The 24,128-nt window shown below is 43.3% G+C and overlaps 1 protein-coding gene across 2 annotated transcripts in view; it reads left to right on the forward strand.

The window, feature by feature from the left end:
- Positions 1–19,450, forward strand: part of GRM1 (glutamate metabotropic receptor 1) — a 197,906-nt gene extending 178,456 nt beyond the window's left edge. The window contains exons 9-10 of one of the 2 annotated variants that reach the window (XM_069786948.1): positions 4,889–4,973; positions 15,658–15,769. In XM_069786948.1, coding sequence (XP_069643049.1) covers positions 4,889–4,949 — 61 coding nt within the window. In that variant the 3' untranslated portion in view covers positions 4,950–4,973; positions 15,658–15,769. Of the gene's footprint in view, positions 1–4,888; positions 4,974–15,657 lie in introns of both variants that reach the window. The other variant, XM_069786947.1, reaches the window with a different exon arrangement.
- The last annotated feature ends 4,678 nt before the right edge of the window (positions 19,451–24,128 follow it).

A 24,128-nucleotide genomic window follows, 5' to 3' on the forward strand; every position in this document is an offset into this window, starting at 1 on the left:
CGAGGGTCCTTGGGAGCTCGCGTGTGCGGGCGGTGCAGGGTCCCGTGGGGTACAGAGCGTGGCCCCAGGCATCTCTGTGACCCCAGTCAGTTAGCGGTCCTTCCTCCTTTACTTTCTCTTATCCTCTGAAATGTAAGGCTATACACGTTTCTCAGTCCTTAGGGTTATACAAGTTATCTCAAAAATCTCTCCTGCCGCCATCCCGGACAGCCAAGAGATTTGCCTGCGGCTTCTTTGGGCTATCATAGCCTGTAAATCCACAAATGCTTTAAGCTGCCCTAAGCCAGGAATGACACCCAAAGCCTTCCTTTACCCCACGCTGTCCCTTCACTTGTGCAGGGACAAGAGCCTGGACGGCCGTGCTGTGAACTGGAGCCGGGAACTGATCATATTTTTTTCCCCCTTTCTTTTTCTGTCTTAGCTGTGACCCAGCTTAGTTGTCCCTGTCGTTCCCTGCCAGTTGATTGAGCAATCGCAGCAAGGGTTGTGCTGGCACGGAGGGAGGGCTGGAGCGCTCCCCTGGGCACGCAGCTGGCTGCTGCTGGCCCCGGGTGACCCGAAGCGCAGCCTCAGCTCTGTCTCCACCACACAGCTCAGCGCTGGGTCTTCCCGGGCATCCTGCTGGGACTGCGCTTTCCTTGGTGACCGTGACCCTTCTGTCCTCTTCGGCAGATGCTCACACTTCGACAGAGAGGGTGTGCTGTGAAATCCCTCCGGCTCCTCAGTCCTCCACGGGTGATAATTATCTGCATGTCTCGCTCTGCCTGGCAAGGGTCAATGACCCTATAGCCTCCCTCCTACTTGCAGTGCTCTTTGCTCCACAGCTCTTAACGATTTCTTTCTTTCCAAAAACTGCCACTGCGCCGTTGATTAGCATAATTAAGTTAAAACTCAGAGAGATTTTTTCCAACTTGCACTTAGCTTGGAATTCAGGACTTGTGTTTTAAAAATGAATGCGTACTGAAAACCTGTCCATCTTCCCAACTTCATCTCTTGGCTTAATGAAATATATTACAGAAATCTTCCATCAGATCCTGGCTCATATAAAAGGTATTGAAAATTCAGCTCCTCTTCCTACAGGAAAAGGACATGGCCTTGCTTCTTTTTATGTAGAAATCTTTTGATCCAGCCATGACAACTAGACATAAAACCTGACCTTTCAAGGACACAAACATCAGAAGATGAACATGTTTCTGCCTAGGAAGATGCTAGATTTGGAGAGGCAAGAGAATTTGGGATGAATGTTTAGTTGAGCACTTTACTGACCTGGTTCTACGTACGAAGTGTGCTTACCTCCCCAGTCACCTTGCAGACTGCTAGAGGGTCAAGGAGGTGAAAAGCAGGCTAGAAAGTTTGTGGTGGTGTTGAGCTGTCCCTTGGGAGTGCAGAGGGCCGTCGGTCTGAATGCTGGAGCAGGAACTGCTCTAGGATGTGATGGCAGTGTGTCACAGGGCACATGGCACAAGGCTTCTCCTTTCCCGTATTAAAGCTAGGCATTATACATCAGTTCTTAAAAAGTGGGGGATGATTCTGGGCTATCACTGCAAGCATCAGCACAATGTCATCATCACTTCTCTTGAATTTCCTCCCCACCTTGCCCTCTTCCTAATGTTTTTGATGGTCAGTTGCTTCAGATTAGATTGTATAAAATCTGGGGCTGTGCTTTTCTGTATGTTTTTGACTGAGGGGAATGCGAAAGCTTTTCTCACAGCTCGGACAACACCTAGAGTGGAGGATCTCGGACTGTGCCTTTAGATGATAGGTAACACAGTGCCCTGTGCTTCAGTTATCTTGGACGCCAGACAGATTCATCTGATTTGTGTCTGTTTGGGGAGTCTGGTTGAGCAGAGAGAGTAATTCCAGAGCAGAAGGTGAATGTTTCTAGTTTCACAGCTGTTCAGGTATAAAATATTACAGATAGCAATTTACACTTTCCTACAATCCTGACACAGCTGTTTGCCTTGTGGGATGATTCATTTACACTTAAGAGAAAAAATAGGGAAAGGGTGACTCTTCCCTCACATCCTTTGTATTCCTCACTGCAGATTTCAACAGACCTGCTTCCTACCCTGTTCTGAACAACTGGCTAGAAGCATTTTTCTGCTTCAAAGAACATAAAGTAAAGCAATTAATCCACTTCTTTCAGGAACCCTCTGCACTGCCCCCCTGCTTCCTCTGCCAGGCTCCCTGTTACTGCACCCAGGGGTTCGTTAGAAAGAAGTTCAGACACTTTCATGATGGTATGCCAACTCCTTGTTCGAATGCACAGAAGATCCATCCTGCCTCTGGGCTCAGGGTACAAATAACCACTCAGCAGGAATTACTCTTGAGAAGACTGCGCCAAACATGACCCATTAATCCTTATGTTGTAAAGATGGGCAGGCTACCTAATTTTTCTGGTAGCCAGAGAAGTGTACGTGAAGCGCCATCACTGCCTGCAAGGCTGAGAGGAAGAAGAGAGGATACATTGTCATACTTAAAAGAAAAAAAGATTGGTACAGAGATCTGGGCGCTAATTCTGAATCAGGGCTCTGCAGTATTAGCACACACTACTAGTAAGACAAAGCAAGCCTACAAAGATACTTCAGACTGAATGCTTCAAAATCATTTATTATTATTTATGCAGTTGGCAGTGATTTGATAATTGCAAAATAATTCACTGAAGAATAATCAACACATGCACTACATTTCCCATAACACTATAAATCTAAATTTCACTATAAATCCACATCCAAATTCTACTGAAGCATGAACCTTGAGATTTAGAGCTGATTTCTGTAGTGTATATGCTGTATATCACTGTATGGGGATCGCCCTTGACCTAGACCAAAAGGCAGACCACTGCTTTGATGGAGCTTGGCAGCATTTTAACAACGTCCTACAGAATGCAAACCTGGAGAGGCATTTGGGGGTTGCATACTCTATTACATGTAATATCTGTGTTTGATTCTGGCTGAGGAGCACAGCTGCAGGCATAGTAAGAAAAGAGTTCACTGTATTTTGGATACGTTAGGAAGCATTTTGGACTGCCTGAGGAAGTGGGCTTCTTTCTTCCTTTCACACAGGAGGATTTCATAACAAGACCTACAGTTGCCCGAAGCTTGGAGAACAAAATGCTCTGAACTCACTCCAGGGATATATCTGAATAAGAAGAAATACTAGGGGGGGGGGAACAAGGGCTGCAACTAAGCAAGCCAGAAAAGACAGCAAACTGCAGTAGCTGAAGGATGATAGCTGGCAAAGCCTGTTGACTCAGAAAGACTGAAGTCCCAAGTAGTGCTCGGAAACAAAAACTTCTTCCACCTTTTCCAGGGTCCCTGAGCAAGGTTCTCCGTGGCTGTGTGCCCTCTATTGTGCATACAGCACTGTGCACGAGTGACATAAATTTAGGACTGGATTTTTCTCTCAGATAATCAACTGCATGTTGCTACTTGTTTTGTGAAATTAGCTTCTGTGACTGAATAAACTACTAATTTCTGACTTTTAACAAAGCAAGCACAGAAAGTAGAAACCTTTTTTATTCTCTCAATAGATGAAGAAAACTGGAGGTCTGTAGAAATGTTGGGTGTTCTGTTTAATCAGAAGCTTAATAATCTCTGTAACTTTAACAGGGTGTAGGAGAGAGCATGGTAGCTAAGTTCCTAATTATGATCACCTTTAAATTGTCAAATCTCAGAGATCTCGTTACACCTGGTAAGGAATTTAATTATTCTAGAGACTTCAAAGTGACTAGGTTTACAAAATTGCTCAGCAGTATGTCTTATTTGTGTTTTATTCATAATAGTTCAGAAGTCATCTCAAGGCATCTACCTCTCCAAAATGGGTATGCATGTATTCTGTGTACATCATGCTGTGCTCCGGTGCTTTAGTATGTGGTGAGAAGAATGGCTTGTTTGGCTCATGAGCAGCTGTACTGAGTATGTAGTACATGCACATACCATCCATGAATCTGTTGTTTTGAGGTAAATAGAAGTCTGGCAAGCATGCACTATGATTGTTTGATGGGGAGAAATGCTGAATTTTGATTTGCATTTTATTTGCAATACAATGACATTTTTTTTTTGCAGAAATTCATTGATGCATTTCATGTGCAAAAATACCTGAGATTTTTGTCAAAGCACGCGCGTGTGTGTATATATTTTTATTGATACTGGGGAAAACAAATGAGAGTTTGCATCCGCTTGATAGAGTAAGGAAGAAGAGAAAAATGAAGTGGAAATGGTCTTATATTAATGGCCCAAACTGCAATCTGCAATCCCTTTTTGAATTACCATTGCAGATAGAGCATCTAGGAGACTATTCATTTTGTGTCTACCTCAATAAGGCCAATGTTTTCTTGGAAAAAAAAGCAGCACGAACAGTGAAATCACATGTAATGAAAGCTAGTGGCTACTCAGCTGGAGTTCAAAAGTAAAAGAAAGAAAACATTTAGAAAAGCAGATTAGGGCAGTAAGAGACACAGGAAAAAGTAGGAGCTGAGTATATAATAAAAACTCCACCAACAAAAACTTTTGGTGATGCTTTTGTAAATAAGATGCGAAAGGCAGATGCTCCTTTTTCATCATTTCACCCTGTGTTGAGAATACCAGGGGAGAAGTCCCTCTGACAGCTAGATGCACAGCAGCCCTTGCCATCTGGTATGCAAAGTGCATCAGGGCTCAGCAGAGGAAGCAGGAACGAACACCACGAGAAACTGTTTTAAACAGCACCGTGCTGGAGCCAAGGAGAAATCTATGTGGAAGTCGAGGTGATGAGGAGAAAAGATGGGAAAGCCCACAGTGACCCTTAGGCATAGGTCAGGTACAGGCACCCTATTGAGTGGTATAGCCACCATGTGTGCACATGTGTATAACCACTCACTGGGTGTCTTTTTCTTTTCAATCTTCAGGAAGAGGCAGCCAGAGTTCTCGCCCACCAGCCAGTGTCCGTCGGCACATGTGCAGCTTTGAAAAATCCCACACTGCAGTGAATGTGTAAGAGAAGCTGCATGACAAAGAGTGGTTTTACCCCTTGCTTTCTCTGTCTCATTGGTTTATCATGTCTAATGATGGGACAAATGTGGTGCATGCCATTAAAGATGGGAAATTTGCTTATGTCCCCTGTTTTGCACAATGCCTTAATCTGATTGCCCAGGTGTGATGAAGAGGACACTGAATAATTTTTTTGCAGCTTTTACGTTTTTTTTTTTAAAGCCTTCAATTTTATTTGTAAATGCCTGCAACTTTGCAAAAACATCCTTTTTTGGTACTAATTTTATCTTCTTTTTCCATTTAGCCAACATTTTTTTTTTTCTTTTTTACAGTTTTGCATGGAGATGACATTATCCTGCGTGCTTTAAACAACAATCTAGTGGCTGTCTCACAGCAAGATGCCTTTGCTGTGCACAGCTCTTGCTAACTGTCCTTTTTAGTGAATGTCTGCTGCAGAGCCAGTAGAGGGAACACAGAAAACATTGGTTTGGTGGGATTTACAGAACAGGGAAATCATGAGCAGGCGCATGTAAATAAAACCAGCATAATCTGGGCTAGAAACAAACAGTCGACCTAAAGTATTTTTAAACGGTAGCAGAGAAATTTTTCCTGTCATAGTTTCTGAAAGATGTTCTGATTCTGCATATTCTCCATTCAGTGAACAATAGCAAAGTTCAGCTCTTCAGAAACAAGAAGTGCAAATGCTGCCCTCCCTGAGCAAACACAAACCCAGTGGAGAAAACGTGCTAGCTGTTGCAGAAACAGAAAGGCCGTGCCTCATTTCTCCTGGAACAGATTTATGCTCCTTTCCATCTGATAAACTGCAGATGTGAAACGGCCCTGCTCCCTGCCCCAGGGAAGGTTGTGCAGTGGCTGAGCGGAAAGCTGCCTGCGATCCACTGACGCAGCATTTTAAGCAGCGCTGTCTGTCTACGGCCAGAGATGCTCTTCAGCTCCTCTCATCAGTGACAAAGCATTCTAGCTCTGTCTATGTCTCTGACAGTCTATGCCATTTGTGGACAGGTAGCAACGATGCTAATTCGATCAAATCTGCCCCTCTGATTTGCAGATCAGAAGAAATACATACAATGCATTGTATATTTGGAGCAGGAGTGATGGTTTTACAGGGCCTGTGCAGCAACCAGATTTGCCGCCCTGAAACGCAAAGTTTACAAAGCCAGTGTAAGGAACAGTACAAACATTTTGTTGTTAGCTTCCAGTCCGACAACAATATGTCCTTCTTTTCTGATCTGGAACAAGTGCTGCAGATTCCCAGGGCACAGATGGCCAATTGTCTATCTGGAAAGACTGATGATGAAACGGGAATCTAACACAGGCGTACCATTAGGAGGCAAGGGAGAATGCAACAACAGATTATATTCAAAAAGCATGGGGCAAGCTGTAAAACTCCTGAGAACAGGGAAGGCTGAACCTCCTGCTTTTTGCATGACAACCCTTGGGATTTTTTTTTCAGTTCGGAAAAAAAAAAATCCTCATCCACATGAGCTCCTGAGAAACACCTCTGGTGGGACCCCAACTGGTCAACGGGACACCAAATGTTTGTGGCAGCTGCTCAGATAAAAAAGGCTTTAAAAAGCAGCGGAGCTTTTCAGACCTGCTGAGCATGAAGCTTGCTATTTTGGCTCCTCTGCCCCTCAGGCTTCCCTCTCCCTCCAGCCAGGGCTGATGCTTTCAGAGGCCTGGCAGTGCTGCGCTATGGCCAGGGGAAGGGCACGTCCTCCATCAGCGACCGACAGCCTGAGTTCCCTGTAGCCACGCAGCCCAGGCTGAGCAGTAGGTATGTGTCCGTCATATCACCAGATGCCCATCACCTCCGCCTCGCCTCATGCCTAAGTCTCAGTCACCAGAACTGCAGCACTTTGCGAGTCTGGATTTTCCTGAGGAAGCCCTGCTTCGTTACCCCAAATGCTAGAAATCACCACGGGTGCTATGGTTTCCCTCGCCTTCCAGTTACAAGCAATTAGACGTAGGGACTTGAAACTCTCCTGTGTTTTGATGTACACAATAGTTAGCATCGGTTATTGTGCTAATGTTGATCTCCGCTCTCCGTATGATCCTGGAGATGGTCAGAAATGCAGAATCGTGAAAATATAGAACCATAAAAATTTATCACTGTATTAAAAATCTCAGAAACATCAGCTTTGAGTTTCAGGGCTCTTTTCTTCTGAAGCTGCACATTCGTTACCATGGAAACTTTCAGATACACCCAGAAAACCCACAGGCTTTAGTAGCTGCTTTATCTACTGCAGCATATTAGGGAGAGCTGTGTGTTACAAACAAGGGGCCTCATGACTAAGCTTCCTGTGGCAACTGGGTTAAGTTTGCACTCAAAATGCTGGCATGTTAAGGCAAGTCTGATGGCTCTTTGAGCACTATTTAAATTGCTGGGAGTTTATTTTATTCTCAAGTGTACCAGAGAATCTGACAAATTATACTGGGAGAGAGACCTCATTGACCTCTACCTCTGCAAGGGCTGCACACTTTTTGGCAGCAGATATCCAGAGCAACGGGCTATTACCAGTTCATTAGGAATTTATTCCTGCTCTGATACAGTTATTGACAAGGAAATATTCTGGATTTTCAGTATAATTTGTCCCTTTTGTAATTTCATCTAGGGCTCTCAGTTGTGCATCTATACGCTATATGAAATACATTCCAGCATTGGTGCTAATGCCTTTCAGATGTTTGAAATCAAATTGAATCTATTCAGCTATTTTAGCTTTCTCATGCATTCTCTTCTCTGTTTCCGCTGGGTTTTTTTGTTGCTGTTCTGTATACAGTTTCCAGTTTGTCAATATCTTTCTGGTAAAAAATGTGGTGCCCCAAATCATTTTCCATCAGAACCACAGAGGATTACAGAAAGCAAGGAAAAACCTCCAACTGTCCTAATTACTATTAAACTGCATTCATAGGAAAGACCTCCTAATCTCTGTACCATGGTGTGGTGCTTTTGAGTGGGGAACACAGAATTCATGGGCTATTTTTGTTGTTTTATTATATTCCAAGTTCACTAATTAGTGTTTCTTATTCAACAGCAGCTCTAGATCTCTTTCCATGGTATTTCTTTTGAAGCAGTGTTTTTTGAAGATTGTTGATCTTCACAGCCTTCCAGTCCTACACACTATTTTGTCTTAGTTGCACCCACCTACACTTTTCCTAAATTAATTTCATTCTATCATTTTCTTCCCATGTTCCTAAGCTTTCCAGGTCTTTTTGCTCGAAACTTTGTAATTTTCAGGTTTTAGGTTTTATTATCTGTGCTTCTTTTTGAGCCTGCCTGAATAAATGCTTCAGTTCAGGTATTGTCATTGGCTGTACTGTCATATACATTTATTCAAACGTGCAGCATGAGACACATCTTCAAATAACACAAATGTGCTTCTCCATTGGTATCAGAGGATCCATGATGAATTACACCATGCCTTTTCTGTGCACTAACTTTAAAATCCTTAAAAGAAATTACAAAGGTGATCCAGTAGGATGATTTAATTCTGAATATTTGGTGGGGCTTACTTGTTAATAACAACAAAACAAACAGATTAAAAAATTATTCACTAGTAAGAGCACTTTTTAATTTCACTTTGATTTGCAGGTTTCTGATCTTCATTTCTTGAACACTGGAAGAATTTGCTTGCTGTTTGGGACAAAATGTTTATTATCCTGAACTTTGTATTATCTATTAGAATAAGTTGTTTTCTCCAAGCAACACATTAGTAGCTATTTGATATTTTTTTCAAAATTCTTAACGAACACAGCGGTGAACCGAAGTTTTCTCACAATGATTAGATGGATGACTGAATTGTGATATAGCTTCTATATTTCAGATGAGACCAAAAATTTATAGTAGTAATTATATCTAGTAATCAACACTTAATACACATTATCAGTGTAATATTCTCACACCTTTGTTAAGCTAGGTAAGTAAGATCTGTGATACATGCTAAAGTTGTAGGATTTTAGCTACGCTGAAGCATTGCAGTGAGCATCTCTCCCCCCCCCCCCCCAAAAAAATTTACAGTTGTATAAAAGTGCCTAGGTACATAATTGTAATTGTTAAGTCCCAACGTGAAGAAATCTATCTATTTAGGGATATTTGGCTATATCTGAGCTGTTGGATTTGGGAGTACTTCCCTGCCCCTGGGACCAGGTATGAGCCTAGCAGCAGCCCAGTTCCACAGTAGCACAAGTGTAAAGCTTGTGACCCCACTCCTGGCTCCTGCTTTCCCCATCTGGGTGACCAAGGCGCAGAGGCGGGGGGGCTGGCACCTTCTCATCCTGCCCTGAGGGTCTGACCCCAGCCTGGGGACCCTGTGGATAGAAACCAGAATCACGTCACAGGGTACTCAGGCTAGATATAGATACTGCATCCCTGTTACAGACTGTATAATACTAAAATTTCAATTTAAAAAGGAAAAAAAAATCAGCAAAAAATCAGTAATTGATACGGTCAGTGTCCATTAGAAAGCCTATATGTAGCTCAGGTCAAAGTAATATTTAACTCTTGGAGCAGAGTAGCTCATGAAGGAAATTAATAGGTTAGATTTACTTGACATAAACTAGTGGCAAGATGGAGGGTTGGAAAGGCAGCTTTGGGCTCGTGCTCACTCACAACAGCCCCAAGTCTCATCAGGTTCTGCCTCTGAGAGACAGCCTGACAGCTTTATGCTTTCCTGTATTTTGTGTAGCAGTTTCCAGCATACATTTAAAGCAGCTCTCTAATTTACATAGAACATTGTGTCCCATGCCCAAGGCAATTTTGTCCTTAAAAAAAAGGGAGGGGAGGGACAAGGAAAAGTTAGTTCAGTAATTTAAATTTCCAGCAACACAAGTGGGAGGTTAAACTTTGCTCTAATTACACAGCACCACAGAAAGCATTAGAGTCACACTGTGAGAACTGTTGTAAGGTCCTCTTGTCACTGAGATAGGGACTACAATGTAAATGGACCGAGGCTGAAATTGGTTCGTGATTCTTTTTTTCTTTTAGGTGATAATATCAGGCAAAAAACTGAGCATACACCAGCTAGGGACTGTGGCCGACGATGGTTCCCTCGTTCTTGGGTGAGCCACAGAGAAGTTAAACCTGAGTTAGTAAAAGAGATGAGTGCCTAGAAGCAATGCTACAAAAATTAAGCTTGCAGGAACATGCTAACCAGCGTGGCTTGCTCTGCTAATGAGTGGCAGGGCTGACTGCTGCACCTCCAAGAAGAGGGCCCTGTTTAGCACAGGGAGCTATCACTACCCTGGATTAAAATCAGTTCGCACCCTTAATCAAATTTCATGCCCCAGTGGCCTTACTGAAATGGAGACAATGATGGAAGAGACCTTGGGGATACCAGCAAAGCACCTGCAGTGTGCTGCAGTGCAGGTACTAGCCTTAAATTTTAAGCTTGTTAGCTTGGGGCCTGGGAATGGTGAGACCGCAGTGGGACAGCGCTTTGCTCAGGCTCATTACCACTTCTTATGTGACCGCTGGGTTGTAGAAAACTTGTGGATGGTTAACTGCCTTTCTGTGGGCCCAGCAGAAATTCCTCTGCTGCCTTCCCTAGGAGGGCATCCATCAGCAACTACTGGTTGGGCTGAGAAAGGGTTTGTCCAAGGCACAGCTTTTGGATGGGGCCTTTCCTTTGCTCTGCTTCCCCGCTGTCTCCAAAGGCTGGCCATCTCTGTGTAAGTGCACAGGGACAGCCCTGCGTGTGCTGCTTTCCGGAGCACAGTTGTCAGGGGGCTGGTAACTGTGCCCTGCTCTGTGAAGGTGGGAGCATCATTTGTTGACTGGGCAGTACCCGACACTGACCTCATCTGGTTGCTGATAAGATAGTTCAGGGAATGGACCTAATTTTTGCTGACAAAGTTGATAGGCCTTTCTCAGGTTGCATTTAATGTTCATTCCTAAGATTTTATCTGCATAGAAGGGACTGCTAGGTTATCCCAATGCTTCCTACTAGCTGTGGCATTTTGGTTACTATAGTGACTACAAGGAGGTAGGTTTGGCCAAAGCATCAGTCTGACAATGAAAGAAAGGGAACATACATCGCTTCTCCTGTAACCTCTTCCACTGGTTAATTGCTGTTGCTGCTTTAACAAAACCAGCTTTATATCATAAATCTGTGCTCTGAATCTTGTCTAACACCACCAGGCCTGGCCCAAATGACTGTATTCCTCATCTCAGCAAGCTTAAGATGGTCCCTCAGCTCACGGCCGCTTGGAGAAGATAGCACACCGCAACTCTGGCATCCTAAAGGGCTGAAACAGTGCGTGAACTCTAACAGTTCAAGGAGTGTCCCTTCCTTTTTAACTGGAAGGGCTCTTTCTCAAGCACTTTACCTGACTGCATCTCCAGCTGTTTCACTCTGGCAGTGACAAGCACTACATCAGATGAGGAGCCATTTCCCAACATGTCAGTTCCTAAAGTTAAGTTCATCAGAGGACACATGACTCTGTTTAACCATTTCCTGTGGTATCAATCAGGGATTGTGATGCATAAAATGTTCAAGGCAAAAAAAGACAAAGGTTCAGGCACACAGGACTGAAAGTTCATCTAATTCTGTATGCTCTGGATCTCAGGCTATAACTTTGCTGGTGAAAGGATCGGAGCGTTGCACAGAGACTACTTTAGACCACTGCAGCAATCATCTTCCACCTCAGGAGCATTCAGCCTCTAAGACGTAAAGAAACCTGTGCTATCCAATGTCTGAAGTAAGGCATCTTCAGGACCCTGCAGTGTGGGGAGGAACAACCTGTTGTGGGGTGCTCAGGCTCAACATTGCTCCAAGGAAGCCAAAAAGGTCAGATCCTCCAGCCACTGGCAGGAGCAGGACCCTGTTCATGGCCTGTGACTGTACTTGAGTCTGGGGCACTTCTGGTCACAAGCAGGAGCAGGATTTTGGGCAGCTGGAGATACTTAACAACAAACAGTGAGCCATCTAACAAGCTATAGATGGCATCTAACATGTCACTGTCCTACATGTACCCCTCAGATTTGAGTAAATCAGTTCTTTTAAAGACTTTCTGCAAGTAACTATTAAGGTCTGAAGTTGTTTTCCAGCTTGTTTACAAGTGTCTCTAATCTGGCAGTATCTGCAAATGACTGCCCCAGAGTCATGCAGAGAGTACATTGTAAAGATCAATGCATGTATTAAAAACACTTTGAATTACCAAAAATAGTGACAGATCTGCTCGTGGAACTAATAAAAAGTCACACAAAAAATATACTTATGTCTACTGCCCCAAAATACAAAAACCCCAGACAAAGCTGTGGTGAAAATTGAGAAAGAGCAGCTAAATTCAATGTATGTTCTTGCCTATAAAGCAAAAGCAAGCCCATCTTACATGTTGATAGGATATCCAAGAACCTGTCTGAACATTTAGGCTAGATGCAAGGTTTTGAAGAAATAGTACTTGGAGCGTTAGACTGGGTATACACAACTACAAACCTTAGAATCTCTTGAGACTCCAAGAAGTTCACTTCTAGGCAATAGCGTGAAGTCTAAATCCTATGGGAAATTGTATAAAGGAGAAAGAAAGTTAGGAAAGGGAAATAAATACAAGATGGACATGAAATGGGTAACCATCCTATTGATAGAAGCAAGAAAACACCAGCTGGTCCCACCTCGGCACTGTGCAATTGAACATCACCTTTTCAATACCCCAAATGTGATCTGGCTTGGTGCTCTCTCCTGCCTTTGTGTGGAAAAATCATCCCTTCTCCCATTATACAAGGCAGATTATTTTGATCTTCACCTTCTCCCATGGATCCTTCCTTCAAAAAAGGTGTCAATCACTTAGTAAATGGTGACCATGTATCGCACATGCAGTCAGGATTATCATCATCGCTTTGCACAAGTGAGTTGACTCGCTAAGACCCAGTTCAGGTCTGAGCTTTTCCAGACTCATCTTCACTTTTTGTCTAAATGTTGATTAATGCCATTCAAGATGGCTGGTCTTTGTTCCAGGATAACAAGCGGTTTTCTCGCATGTTAATTGTTAGTTCTGCCTGAATGTGTCAATCTCGGTGTGACTCCCTGCCAGCTGTCCAGCAAGACAGAGCCCAGGTATTTCTATGACAGCCTTGTGACTCCGTCTCAAACGTGATTCATTAACAGGCTAACGGTGCACGGACACAGCAAGAAGAGCAAGTTGAGGGAAAGAACTGGAACACGAGACCGAGGAGAACAGCAACAGAAAAGAGAATTCCTGGTGGAAATCACCAGATTGACCCCACAAAGAGCTACTGCGGCTCTAAAGCTGTTTGTCACAAGGCCATCGGAGTCATGTGCAGTAAGGTTTGGCAAGCAGAGGCAAGGCGCTTCAGTGGCACCAGCTTTCCCCATAGAGCAAGTTGGTAACAGGCAATTCCTGATTAAGCCATTTGTTCATGTTTGGGTATTGCAGGCCCAGTGCAGTTTGGTTTAAGTACGGCCATTGACTTGGGCTCAGTTAAGTACGTTATGGTGAGTGCTACAGAAGAAGTCAGAAGAGCAGAATTTGAGAGTGAGGGGGAGGAAAATGAACTGAATAGGAGGAAAATCTGAAGACAGAGGTAGTGAGTTCCTTAAAATAGCAGTGCTTGCCTTTGATGTAAAATACAAAATCTTCGGAACAAAATGAGATAGAGACTAAACAGATGGTGTGAGGAGGGATTCAAAAGTGAGATGACGCACCAGAGCTAGATATGAAGAAGTAAATGATGCAGAAGTGGACTTAGCATAAGAGACAGCAGATAATCATAATGTTTTTTTCATAAAAGACCTTTGCAGTATTTGTAAGCTATAGCATCAGCAAAATATAATATGAAAGCACTTGACATTTTCCTCTTTACAAGAGACTTGTTTTGAAGTTAAAACAGATGAAATATGTTCCTGTGTGAAGAGTTCGTAGATCTTGGTATGTTAAAATATTACTTTAAAAATCTTTCATGCCCAACAGTTACATTCATTTGCTTATCTCCATAGCACTTCAAAAAAATGTCATACCACAGCTCATTTTGATCAAAACGGGAATGCTTCTAAACCTTCATTCTTATCTTTTCATTGATCACTATAATACATTCTTCAGCTGGGAACTTGGCTTTTTTTCCCTTTAGGTTAAAGCTCTACATCCAAACAGCTCCAGGTCCTACCAGCTACATGCTTTGGGGAGTTATGAATTTTTTAGATCGGCCCTTTCTTGTGAGCCATTTCCCACAGAGGTGGTGAGTCACAGGTCCAGTGTTTGGAGCCTGGAGTTGGAGATGAACTTCCCAGCTTGGATCCATCACAAATTCTTTTTTTCTCCAGGAATATTTACTGCTCAGCAGAAGAGTACCACATTGTCATGTACATTTCTTTTCCATTTTGCCAGATTTACACTGTCTGTGTTGTACCAGTTTCTTCCAGCTATGACAAAGTCAGTAAATTATTTTTTTTACGAAATCGAACTGGTAATTATTTACTCACCCAAAAAGAAAAGCGCAGGAGTCTGAGCAAGGAAAAGCAAAATACTTTGAACAGTATTGCAGGCTGTATGCAAGGGAAGCGATCTCCCCTGGTGTGTGCAGTAGCAGGAGGCAACACTGCTATGCCAGCCTCCCACCCAGATTGCCTCCCACCTGCACTGCAATCACAGGGTCGGAAATTTAATCCTTTGTTTACTTCTGCTCCCTGAGGGATGAAACCCTGAGATAAGGCTGCTTCGCATAAATCATCTCAGTATTATAATTTGCAAATGATCTCTACTGCTTGACCTGCAATTAGACAATTGCTTGGTCCTCTTAAGCACTGCTCAGCTCCCTATCCCACCAGCTGCTAATGAGGTATCACTCTGCTTTGAGTGCTGCTTGCTGCAAAGGTACAGGGAAATGCAAAAAAGCTATGGTTCCTCAGGGACACACCTGACTCTCAGGTCCTCACTCAGCCAAACAGCCCAGCGTTTTGATGGGATCCAGCTCGCATGCGGAGTCGCAGGGTTCGACTCGCTATGATCGTGTTGCTGCTTGTTCCTCCACCCACACAAACCAACTGTTTTCAATCCCAGCATTTTATCCTGGTTTGTAAATACTAGTTGCTCAGGAAGAAGTGTGATTGCCTCCTACCTGATGGAGGCCCTGGGAGTCCTTCATTTCTGTAATAGCTAATCTCTTCCTAAGTGCAAAGGGGGGACAGGGTATAAAAAGGAAAGGAGGGGTTAGTAACAATTCCTCTCTACCCGGAGTGGCAAAGGCTAAGGCTGTGGGTTGTTTTTCTTCCAATAGTTCAGAAATATTTCCTATAAGCTGTAAATCAAGCTTAATTACAGCTCTTCCTGTGACTTTTTTCCCCTTGTTTTTTTTATCCCCCCCCACCCCCAGCAAGGTGGGGTGAGCAAACCTAGGTACAAAATGACATAGCTAGAGTCCTCCAAACCCAGCCAGCCCTCCAAGAGCCTTTCCCACAGGTTAGGCTTTCCAGGCTGGCTGTAAGGTGGGTAACCAGCAGGGAGTAATTGCCTTTGGGTGAAAATCACAGTAATTGCTGCTGTTAAAAGACAGTGTTGTTTCCTTCTGAAATATTTCTGGGAGGAGACGAAGAACTTGGAGGGGGGAGGCTCATTAATGAGGCAAAGCAATCAGTATTTTTGTAGGCTTGTTTGTTATACTGCCCATGTCTGCGTAATGTAAATGCAAATAAACCCGTCTTTATTTTATTCATAGTTCTAATGGAAAGTCTGTGTCATGGTCTGAACCAGGTGGAAGACAAGCTCCCAAGGGGGAACACACGTGGCACAGACTCTCAGTGCATGTGAAGAGCCAGGAGACAGGGTGCAATCAGACAGCAGTGATCAAACCCCTCACTAAAAGCTACCATGGCCAAAGCAAGAGCCTGACTTTTACCGACATCAGCAGTAAGACTCTGTACAATGTGGTGGAGGAAGAAGATAGAGAGCCCATTCGCCTCAACCAGCCCAGCAGCCCCTCCATGGTGGTGCACAGGCGGGTGGCGATGACTCCCCCTCTGCAGGCCACAGCGGAGGACACCCACCTCTTCTTGCCTGAGCAGCCCCCCAAGACCCTGCCCCTGCAGCCACGGGCTCTCATGGACCAGCTGCAAGGAGTGGTCAACAAGTTTGCCCCCGGCATCCCCGACTTCAACGCCGTCCTCCCCGCGCCTGGCTCGGGGAACGGCGTGCGGCCTCCCTGCCAGCCCCCCCCGCCACAGCAGCTGCCCCTGCCACCCCTCCAGGCGGCTGCCTTCAGCGAGGAGCCCCTCTCTCCCCCTGCCGAGGAAGCGGAGAGCGAGAAGGTGAAGCTCATTCAGGGATATGTCTACGAGAAGAACCCAGAGGAGGAGGAGGACGAGGAGCCGGCGACCAGCAAACTGACTCTGGAAGACTCTCCGGCCTTGACGCCCCCGTCCCCTTTCCGGGATTCGGTGGCTTCGGGCAGCTCCGTGCCCAGCTCCCCCGTCTCGGAGTCGGTGCTCTGCACCCCCCCAGATGTGACCTATGCCTCTGTCATCCTGAGGGATTATAAGCAAAGCTCGTCCACCCTGTAGACGCTGCAAGAGACAAGATGAGAAGGACTTTGGCAGCTTCTCGCTAGGAGGTCCTGGGGAGACAAGTCTCCCAGGGCTGGGGGGGAGAGAGAGCGGAGAACAAAGTCACATATGACAGGGCAAAAACTTCATCCTGCACTTAAATGAATAAAAGGAAACAAAAAGAAAAAAAAAATCCATTCTGAGGGCTCAAAATTCTCTAGCTGTTAAAAATAAAAATATTGTACTTTGAGAAAATGATAAGAAACCATAACAAAGCACAAACCCAAGAGACAACTTCTATAGCAAAAAAAGTGAATAAACACACGGGGGAAAAAAAAATTAATCACACTTAGTCACACCCTCTCTTGGCAATGCTTGAAAAGGACTCTGGGAAGTGTGACCTGGAGAAGTCATTAGCACATCTCATGACTGCTGTCTGTCTGCTACGGAAGCAAAACACCAAGGAGCTGGAAGGGTGGAGTTTGGTGCGGAGGAACAAAGCTACTTGTATATGAGACATATATGCATAAATGTTTTTTCCTGGTTTCTATAGGTGGTATAACTGCATAGTATGTTTGGGGGAGAGGAGCTGAGATAATGTGAAAGCACGTGGCTCTTACTGACTTTTGTCTGAACAATTTGGTCTTCATACTAGGCTGCTTTTTGGGGGATCTGGGCTTTTTTTAACACTGATTGTGAACAGAGCGAGAATTATCGTCAAGACTTGAGAGGTTTCTGAAGAAAGCCCTTGCTGTAGTACTTGTAATATGATAAGGACTTAGAAAAACTGCCCTTTTGTATAAGATTGCAAACCATGTGGCTAAACTGTTACACAACATTTCCTGTAGCAGAACAATATTTATTGACTAACTTTTCATAATACAGCATATTTACCATGTGATTACATCATTCCTTTGTGTTACTTTGGAATCAAATACATTGGAAAATAGCTGTATACTTAGAGCAACAAATATTACTCTGAAAGAAAGGCAATTCTACACTGGGGGTTATAGAATCAGTCGCAAAGCAAGAGAGTGAGCGTACGTTTGTGTTTCTGTATGCGTGTGTACGGTATGTGTGAAGCGTAATGTCCAATAACTACCACTGGAAGATTGTCGTATATACTATGAATATTTTTATGTTTAAATCATGTTTTATATCGCATTGTTACAAATATTCAATAGATCTTCGGAGGTTTGTATGCTGTGCTAACACATTTTTTTTTTTCATATACAAGCTGAAACAGTTGTTACCCTTATAATAGGGTGCTTTATTTTGCAGATATTTTATGAAGTAGACATACGGTATTAATAACCAGTGCATTGAAAACTTGTTATTTTACATGTTTGCAACAAGCGTTGTTAACAAAAAAAAAAAAGAAAACACAAAAAGAAAAAGTCTGGCTTAGAAATCTTGCACATGCCAGTGTAAAGGCGAGACAGAAAAAGTAATTAAACTATTTTGTTGCTTCAGATAATTTAAAATAAAATTATGTCCAGAGAAGAAATTTCATCAGTGCTTAATGTGTGCATAAATTCCCAGGGTTTGTTACAAACAGTTCTTTTAATCTCTTTATGATGTTTAGTTGTGTGTTCTTTTCATACGCTTTCACTTCTATTTAATATACAATATTGTACCTTAAAGATCACTTCTAGGTAGCTGTAGTTCTGTCATTCATTCCTTCTTCTCTATATTTCATGCATTTCCTAGACATGGGCCTAATCCAAAGATCCCTTATGGCTGGCATGTCCAAAGTCCAGGTCTGATTGCTGTGGCTTGAACTTTATTATACTTAATATTACCCTATTTATAAATGTGCATATTACACAGGACAGGATTTTAGCTGCTACGAACTTTTGTTGTGCTGTTGAATTTAGCTGAGGATGTGTCCCACAGTTCTACACTTTATTTCCAAAGATATTTTTAAGGAATCTCTTCATGTTAATATAGTTGCAAAACCTGATTTTAACCATGCTTCTTGTGAATATTCTATCAGGGTTTTTCTGAAATCACCGTATTTGTACTTTCTTTCTTTCTTTTCAGGCGAATTTTAAGAAGTTCTGCTGCCAATCATCAATTCTTCTATTAAGATCCAAATCTCAATGTTTTGCTCTAATTATATAGTAGTGGTATTGGAAGGCTTGGCTGGTGCTCAAAACCAGATAGAGCCTTTTTTCCTTATCCTCTGTTCATGATGTTTGCTCCTTTCAATATGACTAGTGGCCAGTTGCTATCATCGTCCCGATGTGGAAAGCATGAAATGACTTTGCCCAAAGACACAGTTATGTCTTTGTCAGTAAATTGATGTCTCTATAACGAACTAAAGACACCTGAGGGTCAGTTGGTTGATTTTTGTCTGCTTGGGGCTTTTAGGGGGATTTTTGTTGTTGTTTCTTTTTTTTCAATGCTGATTACTCATTAAAGCAATGAGAAAAATGCCATATTTTCTTTGCTGATCACCACACCGGCAATGAATTCTATCTTCTGATAATCGTAGTATAAGATTTGTTGTGCTGTTTCCAAAAACATACATTGTCAGTAGCACAGAGACAGTATGAGGAAGCTGGTCTTTGAAGAAATGAGATAGATAAGAAAAAGAAAGATAACAGGCTTGTATAGATGGGAGACAGCAATGTGGCAAGGTACTATTGTTTTCATATTTGTCTGTTTTGAACACATTAAGCACTGATTTTATTACTGCGGTGTAATTATATCATGAGTAGGAGTTTTCTTGAAATTCAGTATATTAGCTTTTAGTTTGTAATTGTTAAAACTGGAAACATACACATACGTAAATATATCTAAAGAGCAAGAACTCACCTTGTGTATGTAGTTGTATGAGCTATGAAGCTTCCTGTAAAAGCTCTTTCTTTTGGTCTGTCAAATGCTTGATGAAAACTGCCTTTTTGTCAAAATGATCTTGAAAATGCTGTAAAATAAATATTTTCTATTTATTATTTAAAAATAGAATGCCAAGATTGTTAATTTTTGCTTCCTAAGTAGAAAATAGGCATGTCTAGTAATTAATTTTTCCAGAGCTTTTCAGGATCGTGAGAGAGATGGTGGGATCCTCAAATGGAGGTAGGTATTGATTAGATTGTGGCACGTAGGTGAGATGGTGGAGGGTTGGAAGATTTTTGTTTAGAAAACAAAACACGGCTTTTTGGCTTCCTAATAAAAATCAGGAGCACTGTAGGTATGCCTTTGGGCTGACATCTTGTAGATGAGAATTCAATGGGAAATGACAGGAAATTTTGCTCCCCAAGGACATGGGGAAACACCAGCCCTTCACTGGAAGTATTCCATGTGTTTGACTCTGTGAGATGTCAGCTTCTCCCGTCAGGGAAACTCAAATATGCTTTCTTGACAGCTGTAAGCAATAGGCATTGATCCATCCCAGACATCTTGTGCCTCTTTCCTTTACAGCCTCTGTATAGAGCAAAGTACTGGGACTCTTGACTCCTGCTCTGCAACTCGCCACACACTGGGGCTTTTGGGTGACTCCTGAACTGGTGCACGCCTCAGTTCAGGGCTCAGTAAGATGGGAGCGTAAATGCTTTTTCTGGAGCGCTGCTGAGATTTTCAGAGCCAAGTGGCACTAAACATACAAAATCTAGCTCTTTTTCTCTTTACACTTGCAAATAGGCTTGTTTCTAGTGGCTCCTTGGTTTGGATCTGGCCTCACAAGAGCCCACTTCTGGGGTGTCAGTCCACCTACAACTACTGCACTGCTGGAGTACAGTGAATGACACTGCGTTCAGCGGTAAGTGCCAAAAGTTAGTCTCTTTACTTGTAGAGGCTAGGGAGGTTTTGGGGGTTTTTTTCTTCTTTTTTTATTTTTCAGTTAAAGTCTAGGTAACCTATGTCTTAGTAAAGGTTCTGCTGATCGAGTGGACTCAGTTATAAAAACACCCCCATGGTAACACAGCAGTTACTCCCTGCAGAGCACCCAGTGCAGCATTGCTGCCAGCACCGTTCTTGCAACCAGTTACTGTTTGTGGAACCTAGCCTGCAACATCTTATCCTGAGCCCGCAGCACATCCCAGCATCGCTGGTGGCATTTGGGGATACATTGTACAATGAACGTGGGAATAAGGATGAGGGTAACATCTGAGAATCGTCTAAGAAATATTATAACAATTCGTATCTGGTCTCTAACTAGCTACCCATATACTGTGCAAATGAATTCTTTCTCAAATTGTAGTATTCGCATAAGAGGTTAGTACTAATTGTTTTATGCATGACTTTCCAAACAGTCTGACTAGCATAACGAGCCCAGCAAGTCTTGCTTTCTTTTTGATGCAGTTTCGGTTTTTGTATTGCTGTGCTTTGAGATTCCAACATGGATGAGGATCATTTCAGTTTAAGTCATGCTAGACCACATAAATATTTCAGTTCATATTCTTTTTCTTTTTTTTTTTTTTCTAATTTCTCCACATAAACATAGAACAATATGAACATTACCAGAAAGAGCAGATTGGGCAAAATCTATATAAACAGACTCCAGTAGATATGAGCAAACAACAGTTGGTGGAAGTGCTAAAGGAAAATACATAGAAGGCCAGATGCTCCAGCCTGTTAAAGCTGCTTTATTAGTCTCTAGATTTCCAGAGCAGTTCTTAAAGTGCTTTAGTCTGACAAAGAAAAAGACTACTCTGGTGCTGTAGAGTCTTTTTAGAGTCCTTTAGCCCCAGCCTCAAGGGCAGATGATGTGACAGGTGGAAAGGGAATGGAGTTATATGCCTTCAGCTTCACTCTCTTAATCTAATTTAGGAAAAGGCATAACAAAATCCAAGGCTGGGGAGACACAAGTATGAAAACATTAAATTAGAAATAAGCAAATCTCAATTGTCAAGATAATTGAGCACTGCAGCAGATGGTTGGGACATTTAAGCAAATTTTCTTTAAGTCTTCAAACCAGTGAGGAATTCACAGGGTAGAATTCTTAGGCTTCTGCTTCGCAGGGGGTCAGATTAAATGATCATAATATTCACAAGCTGCCAAAGAGGCCCGTCTAAAATAGCTTTACACTGAGTAAGTGGATGACTGGTCCAGGACCACAGAGCAGCAAAGCAGCTTAGTATACTTGAGCTTTAGTCTCCAGCTTCCTGCCAAGGACAGAGTGTTGGCAACTCCACCAGCCTGGTCCATGCCTATCTGCCCAAGCTCTGCTCGGTAAGCTGGGTCTCTGGACCTAGGCTAGTGTGTCACATCCACTTTGCACGGAGTAAGGGGCTACCAGAAGCAAAAGGCAATGGAAATTATGCCTCTGGAGTTGTATTCATCACTCTTTAGGGAAGAACAGAGAAGCAGGTTGCTGATAGCTGTTCTACTCAAGGTCTGAGCGGCTGTTAAAAATGTTTCTTACATGGGAGTGGGAAAAGTGTGGTTTTGCAGATTGTATTGTTGTGGTGTTTTTTTTTTCCCAAATAAATGAGTCACTAGACACTTGGCAAGTACCTGCCTGCAAATCACTGGGAAGGAGAAGCAGACTCTGTAGCGAATATCGAGGTCTATTTTTATCTGTGTAAGATTTCCAACATGGATATTAGCAAAAAGGGGAGATAAGAATGTCATGCAGCCAAGTGCGTGGTGCTACCACAGGCCCCGTATTTGGACCTGGCCCCACATTTTGGCGAACCCTCCAAGCTCCAAAACAGAGATGGTAGATGAGAGCAGGAGTGACTGGTTGCCATTTCCAGTGCTACAGGTAAATCCTATGCAACTCAGAAAACAAGCAAAGTATCTTTGCCTTTGCTAATTCAACTTCCAATTCTCAGTAAATCACACAAAAGAGGACTGCTTCCCACCTGAGAGAGAAGGTCACTGTTTGATACCAAGAAAGAGCATCTGTTATCTACTCAAAGGTGGGCGTAAGCAGTATATCTCTGGAGAAGTAAAATATCATTGTGAGTTGTGGGTTTCCATAACCAAAAGGCCTCTAGGTAGGTGGAGAAGCAGCTGGCACAGATACCAGTGCAGACAGATAAGAGTTTAGGAGTGGTATGTATCTATGACATTCAATCCACCCACTTATTTATTGCACACCATGTAATATGTAGGTGGCATGAGATCCATCCCCCCACCCACGCCACGGTATGGTGTGTGGGACTCCTACCTCTTTGTGCTGCTCTGAGTCTGTATCAGGAACAGGGATCCACGAGACCTCCTTGCTGGAAAGGTGCTGTGCATGGGGGACTGCCTCAGGGTAGATGGGTCTCTGGTCGGCTCCCTCTGACTCCTTGTTTTCCTTACACAGGGTGTCTTTGCAAGGCACCGAGAGCTTATTTTCCTTGCAGGCACCCCCTAGAGATGTGGGATTGCAGTGCCGTGGGCAGCCTCAAAAGAAGCCAATACTTTAACAAGAGCTGTTTCCCCAGCTCCCCTCCAACAGCCTGCGTGAAGGCTGAAGTGAGACCAGTCTTCCCCACTACAGCTAAGCAGACCTGTCAATCCTGTGGCCCAAATCCGGGGGGTGATGACCCATTGGTTTCCTGAATGCCCAGCAGCACGTGCTGCCAAGTGTCTGCGGCGTGCACGCAGCCCCTGCACACGTGCTCGGTGGGAACTTCTTGCCTGCTGCTCCCTGGGCTGCTGGCGCTGGGAGGTCTGAGCAGTACAGAGGGCTTGCTGTAGCCTTCCCTGTCCTTAACGACACCGGGAAAGAGAAAGAGCAAAAGAGAGAGAACAACTTGCTTTTATCTCTCTTACAAGAAAGGCAGGCAGGACTGTGCTGCAGAGCCAGCAGTGTATCCCTAAAGACTTCAGCTAGAACCTCCCTTCTGACAAAGTCCCGTCAGCTCCGGGCCTGAAGTTTTGGCCCGTTGTTCTTTAGCTACTCTTGTTAGTTAACACGAAAATAGACAGACAAAATTATCAAAGCAAAATGCTTAAATACCACCATTGGGAGTGATGGCTCTTGTGGAAGATAAATCTAAAGAGTGTTTTCGGAAACTTACAGTATAGGCATTTTTTGATGTGCTTTTTAAACTTAAAAATGCACTGACAAATAGATGTGTTTTCATTTGGTGATGGAGGCAAGAACTGATGTGATTTCCTGGGATGTATTATATATGTGTTGCTTGAACACTTAAGCAAAACAATTCAATTGTATTTTAATTTGGCAGGTACCTTGGTAATTTTGGTTGGGTTTTTTTTGTTGGGGTTTGTTTCCCCCCACCACCTGCACTTAAAAATAATGCCTGGAATACCTAGCAACATTATTAACTGTGGCAGGATTTTCATGTGCATCTCTGTGCAATGCTAATTTAGAAACTGAAGCCTTTAAGTGCTGATCCTCAATGTGTATGAATCAGCGTTAAATCCTGAATTATGCCATTTTCTGTGAGAAGCTGGTGTAGTACCTGTGCTATTAACTTTTGAGTTTCCTAAAGATTCATTTCCCACCCCAAGCTCCATCTTGCAGTTGTGAGGAACTTTGGCTTATCTCTGGTTTTGCTGCTGCTGCTGCTCATTATTTTAATCATTTTGTGCGGTGCCTTTGCACCAGCCTTGGCACAATTGCAGGGTGGAAGCACCTGTTGAGCTGTAATTCCCCAGCAGTGCTGAAAGATTTTCCTTCTGAGTTCTATTTCTCTTTCTGAGAGGTGGTTATGCTGCCTGTCCTCCCCTCCATCCTGCTCTTTGC

This window comes from Haliaeetus albicilla, chromosome 7 (genome assembly GCF_947461875.1).
Source record: "Haliaeetus albicilla chromosome 7, bHalAlb1.1, whole genome shotgun sequence".
NCBI classification, from domain to species: domain Eukaryota; kingdom Metazoa; phylum Chordata; class Aves; order Accipitriformes; family Accipitridae; genus Haliaeetus; species Haliaeetus albicilla.